The sequence below is a fragment of the Anastrepha obliqua genome, chromosome 4 (genome assembly GCF_027943255.1).
Source record: "Anastrepha obliqua isolate idAnaObli1 chromosome 4, idAnaObli1_1.0, whole genome shotgun sequence".
Taxonomy (NCBI): Eukaryota; Metazoa; Arthropoda; class Insecta; order Diptera; family Tephritidae; genus Anastrepha; species Anastrepha obliqua.
This window is the reverse complement of record NC_072895.1, coordinates 92,360,162-92,365,342: the sequence shown is the minus strand read 5'-3', so window position 1 is coordinate 92,365,342 and position 5,181 is coordinate 92,360,162. Positions and strand designations below refer to the sequence as shown.

Genomic DNA, 5,181 nt, shown 5'->3' with positions numbered 1-5,181 from the left:
TTAAATCACCAAAAACGAGGCTGCTATTAAATCCAATTTGTTCTATGCCCCCAACTCTTAAAATAACCTGGTGGCACAATTTGTGTATAAAGAAGATTTCTAAATAATTCTATTAACTTTCCGCCCGAATGTAGACAACACCTGCAACCGTATCTATATATACCACATCAACGCATTTCTCCTACAGGGCCATCTCACGAGTACTCAAGTATATCAGTGCGTGCTTTGATTTACATAATACATTGAAGAGTCTATGTGAGGAGCTTTTCCTCAATGCATGTGCATGTAAATCTGCTTTTTACCTGCTTCTTCTGCATTCATAATTGGATAGATTGGATGTACAAAAGTAAGATTGGCAAATCAACATTTGTTTGCGAGTTTTATTTGGTTATTTGGTGGCAAACTAATATTTGCTTGCTTTAATTTTCTTCAATTTTCTTTACAAATATTTTATATTATTTAAGATTTCTTCATCTAACCAAGTCCGTACATCATCTGTCCTCCCTGACTACCTCTCACTCCAATTGCTTCTTGAGCGCAACGAGTTCTCGCAAGAATTGATCGCGTTGCTCGCGACGCACCATGAGTTGCTCCCTCGACACCATTTCTTCACATTCAGCGGCAATCTTCGTCAAGGTCTCACCCGCTTCCATTTTTGGTGTCGGGCCATAAGTTTGGCTTACAGCATAAACTTCACCGCCAAACCGTTGAAAGTAATCAGCTACGCCATCAGCATTCAAATGTGCTGTCTCGAGCGGACCCAACAGCGCATAACGTAAGCCCAAGCCCTCGGTTACAACACGATCTACATCGGCTACACTCACCACACCATCGGCGACCAAACGCCACACCTCATTGAGTATGGCATATTGTATGCGATTTGTGGCGAACCCCTCTATTTGGCGAGAGAGTGTTACCGGTTTTTGTCCAATCTCAAGCATGAGTTGACGTGTGCGAGTCACAGCCTCCGGTTTAGTCCAGGGTGCGGGCACTATTTCAACAAGCGGTATATAGTAGGGCGGATTGAGAGGATGTGCCACAACGACCTGAAATGAGTGAAACACAATTTTAGTATAATAAAGCTAGTAGAGCGTTCGAGACGCACATTCTCTCGATTTTTCGGCATTTGTTCACTGAATAATGACGGCATATAAGTACTCGTGGAGCTGGCCATAATCGTTTGCGGACCCACAATTTCAGCCAGTTGCGTATAGAGTGCGCGTTTTATTTCAATACGTTCGGGTATGCATTCCTGTAGATAGATGGCATTGTTCACCAGCTCGCGTATGTCGATGGTGACGCTGATGCACTTAAATTGTTCGACTGGGCCGAGTGTGCCACGAAGTGCACCCTTAGCATGAAGCGCGTGGAGTTCCTTCTCCATCTCTTCCAAGGCGGTGGTTGTTTGTTCGGGTAGTATATCGTACAACATTACTTGATAGCCGGCAGAGGCGAAGAGCATAGACCAGGCGCGTCCGATGAGGCCGCTGAGGGTGAAAATTTTAGTATTTGAAAAATTGTGCTTAAAATCATAATAATCAAATAAATTGAAGCACTGAGGATGTACAAGAAAATGAAAGCAAATGAGTGAAAATGTATTTATACAAAACTTGAGCTAATAAATGAAAGTTTTACCTTAATCCTTAGGAAAATATGAAGAAGCTCGCTAGCTATAGAAATATTTATTTAGGTAAAAACTGTACAAAAATTTCCTCTTAGTACCATCTCCCAGCATTAATAAAAAAACAATCACTCAGAGACTTCCAAGGGGATGTGGAGCGCTTTATCGTAACCCCCAGCAGAAGATATAGAGTCTATCGCAGACTGTTTATAAGAAAAACTATCTAGAAAATTAATACCCACCGAGAAAATGAAGCCATTGACTATACCTATAAGCGCCTCATTTGTATATACCTACATATATATAATTGGCGCTTACACCATTTTTGGGTGCCAGGCCGAGCTCCTGCTTTGACGCTGTTCCTCAAATGGAGGGACTTACAGTTTTAAGCTGACACTGAACAGCAAATATTTTTTACAAGGAGCTTTTTCATGACAAAAATACACTCGGAGGTTTGCCATTGCCTGCCCAGGGGCAATCGCTATTAGAAAAAACATTTTCTTCATTTTGGAGTTTCAAATCTATGTCTTACAAATCGTAGTCACGCACCGACTCATTCGGCTGCGGCAGCCGCCTCATTTGGACTACAATTATCCAGTCGGATTCCATCAACGATAAAAAAATGTGCGATAGAACAAATTTGTGAGGAGTAGAAAACCGCTCTTCATAAGAAAAGCATTCCCCATTTAACAGTCCATCTATAAAACATAATTACTTTCTCAACCGAGGAACCCTCTACAGCGCACATTTATCTAGTCAAATTGGCTAAACAAGAAGCAAATATGCCACATGCATTTATACGCGGGAAAAGCGATGAAAAGTTCACTTAAAAGCCGCAGTGCGCCTCACCTGCGTAAATTTCTGTGAATTACATTCAGTCAACTCAACAGAAATCCACCAAAAAGAAGGAGCTGTTCAACAGACAAAACTTATTAAAAGAAGGCACAATTCACCTAACACGGAATCGAACTACTCTAACTACAACTCTCACACAGGTGAATAAATCAATGGGGAAAAACGGTTTTCATAGGAGACAGAATTACGCTCAGGCTTCAAGTCCTCGCTGCATAAATAGAAGGGTGTTGGTGGAAGCCCACTTCTTCTTCTTAATTGGCGCGATAACCGTTTAGACAATTTGGCCGGGCTTAAGAAAACGCACCAGTGGTTTGTTTCTCGTGCTAACCGGCGCCAGTTGGACACACCAAGTGACGCCAAGTTCATATCCACCTTATCTTTTCAACCCAGAGGAGGTATTCCTCTTCCTCTGCTACCACAAGCTGGTACCGCAACAAATACTTTCAGAGCCGGAGGGCTTGTATCCATTCGGACGACATGGCCTAGCCAAAGAAGTCGCTGGGTCTTCATTCGTTGCGCTATGTCTGTATGTATGTATAATTGGCGCGTACACCTTTTTTGGGTGTTTAGGCGAGCTCCTCCTTCTATTTGTGGTGTGCGTCTTAATGTTGTTCCACAAATGGAGGGTCCTACAGTTTCGACTCTGAACGGCAGATATTTTTTATGAGGAGCTTTTTCATGGTAGAAATACACTCGGAGGTTTGCCTTTACCTGCCGAGGAGCGCCCGCTATTAGAAAAATGTTTTTCTTCATTTTTCGTATTTCACCGAGATTCGAACCTACGTTCTCTCTGTGACTACCGATTGGTAGTCACGCACCAACGCATTCGGCTACGGCAACTGCTATGTCTATGTCGTCATAAAACTCATGCAGATCATTTTTCCATGGCCAACGATACTCGTCGTCGCTAATGGGCAAAGGTTCAAAAATCTTGCGCAGAATCTTTCTCTCATTGGATGTTGTCATCGTCCACGCTTCTGCGCCATACGTGAGGACGGGCATGATGAGAGTCTTGTAGAGTGTTAGTTTTCTTCGTCGAGAGAGGACTTTACTACTCAATTGCCTACTTAGTCCAAAGTAGCACTTGTTGGCAAGAGAGATTCTACGTTGGATTTCAAGGCTGACATTCTTATCGGTGTTAATGCTGGTTCCTAAATAGACGAAGTATTTTACAACCTCGAAATTATAACTGTCAACAGTGACGTGGGTGCTGATACGCAAGTGCGCCGACTATTTGTTTGATGGCAGGAGGGACTTCCTTTTGTTCTCGTTCACCACAAGACCCATTCGCTTTGCTTCTTTATCCAGCCCGCTAATCCGAGGTAATTTTTCCCTAAATAAATAGCGGACAATAATTCCATGTATTTGAGAACTATCAGCAAGTTTCGTGGACAATTCTGACAAATATTTGTATACAACTTTTTAGCCCTGAAATATTCACTCGACGATGACTTTTTGGACTTTTCGTAAAAAGTTGTCAAATTGGCCCATAAACAAGGCACCACAAAATGTTTCACAAAAATTACTCTCGTGGAATTCTGCTATAGAACATTGATAATAAGATTTCTATCAGAAATCGACTTATGACACTTTTTACACGTAATATAGGAATTTGTATAATTAAGATTTTGAAATTTTGACCCACTTTGGTAAAAATGTAGCTTTCCGCTACACCTGGTTTACTCGTCATGTACTTTCAGGCTTATGAGGTCGCTTTTCTTTTCAAAAAATTCTATTGATAGTTTTATTTTCAGTTGAGAAATTGAGTTTTTCAAGCTCACCTGCCGATAATTCCAATTTTTTCATTCTTCATTTTCTATTATTTTTTTTTTTAATATATTGCAAAATGTATTATATATGTATGTACGAGTAAGTACTTGAAAATATACGTTTATTTATTCTGACAACATTCAAAAACTACGTAAGAATATTTTGCTCGCTTAAAATCCTCTTTTCGCCATGAAGTTCACTTCGATACTAAAAATTCTGTATTGGAGAAAGTTAAAGCGACATGCATAAAAGTTTTCTTCATATACAAATATGAGTGTATACACAGGGCCGACGATTTAAATGAGCAAAACATTTCTTTAGTCTTGGAGTAGTGGACCAAAACTGCTGATAAGGCGATATATTTTGAATGTATTATTTCTTGATTGACTCGAGAGCAGCGCAGAAGAGCTGCGCCACTTAAATCGCTTTGCCACGGAAATAGTCATAAGGAGATAATCGCGTGTTTTGACTATAAAAACAAAACGGAATTCATAATATTTGTCAAAACTCTTCTAGAGACTATATATTTCAATAAGAATCCTTCATCTGCTCACAATAACATGAAAATTCGTGCTCCCCTCGACAGCAAGCTTCTCGACGACTGGTCAACATATTTGTGGTCATCTTTAAATCCGATCTGCAATACACTTAGATTAACTATTTTTAATGATACATAGCCATTCGTTTTATTTTTTGATTTGGATTTGCCTCAACCACCCTGCAGGTTAAGATGGCGCAAACCAAAAATTTGTATTATTGATGTTACCCATCTAATGTAATTATATTAATGTTACCTAATTTATTTCCATGGTCAAAAACGTTCAATACGTATTTTTTTGTTTTTTTAGTTTTACTAATTTCATATTTATCCGTACCGCCAACGCTTTACGCTTTAAAAATTGCCATTAAATTCACTGCAAAAAACGCCACTTCCC

The 5,181-nt window shown here is 40.0% G+C and overlaps 1 protein-coding gene across 1 annotated transcript; it reads right to left on the bottom strand.

Annotated features, from left to right (window-relative positions):
- Positions 1-363: 363 nt before the first annotated feature.
- On the bottom strand, positions 364-4,434 carry LOC129244849 (lambda-crystallin homolog). Its single transcript, XM_054882735.1, has 3 exons — positions 4,258-4,434; positions 1,106-1,487; positions 364-1,046 (listed from the first exon to the last, which is right to left on the bottom strand). The coding sequence occupies exons 1-3, from the start codon at positions 4,287-4,289 to the stop codon at positions 516-518; spliced, it is 945 nt and encodes a 314-aa protein (XP_054738710.1). The 5' UTR covers positions 4,290-4,434; the 3' UTR covers positions 364-515.
- Positions 4,435-5,181: the final 747 nt, after the last annotated feature.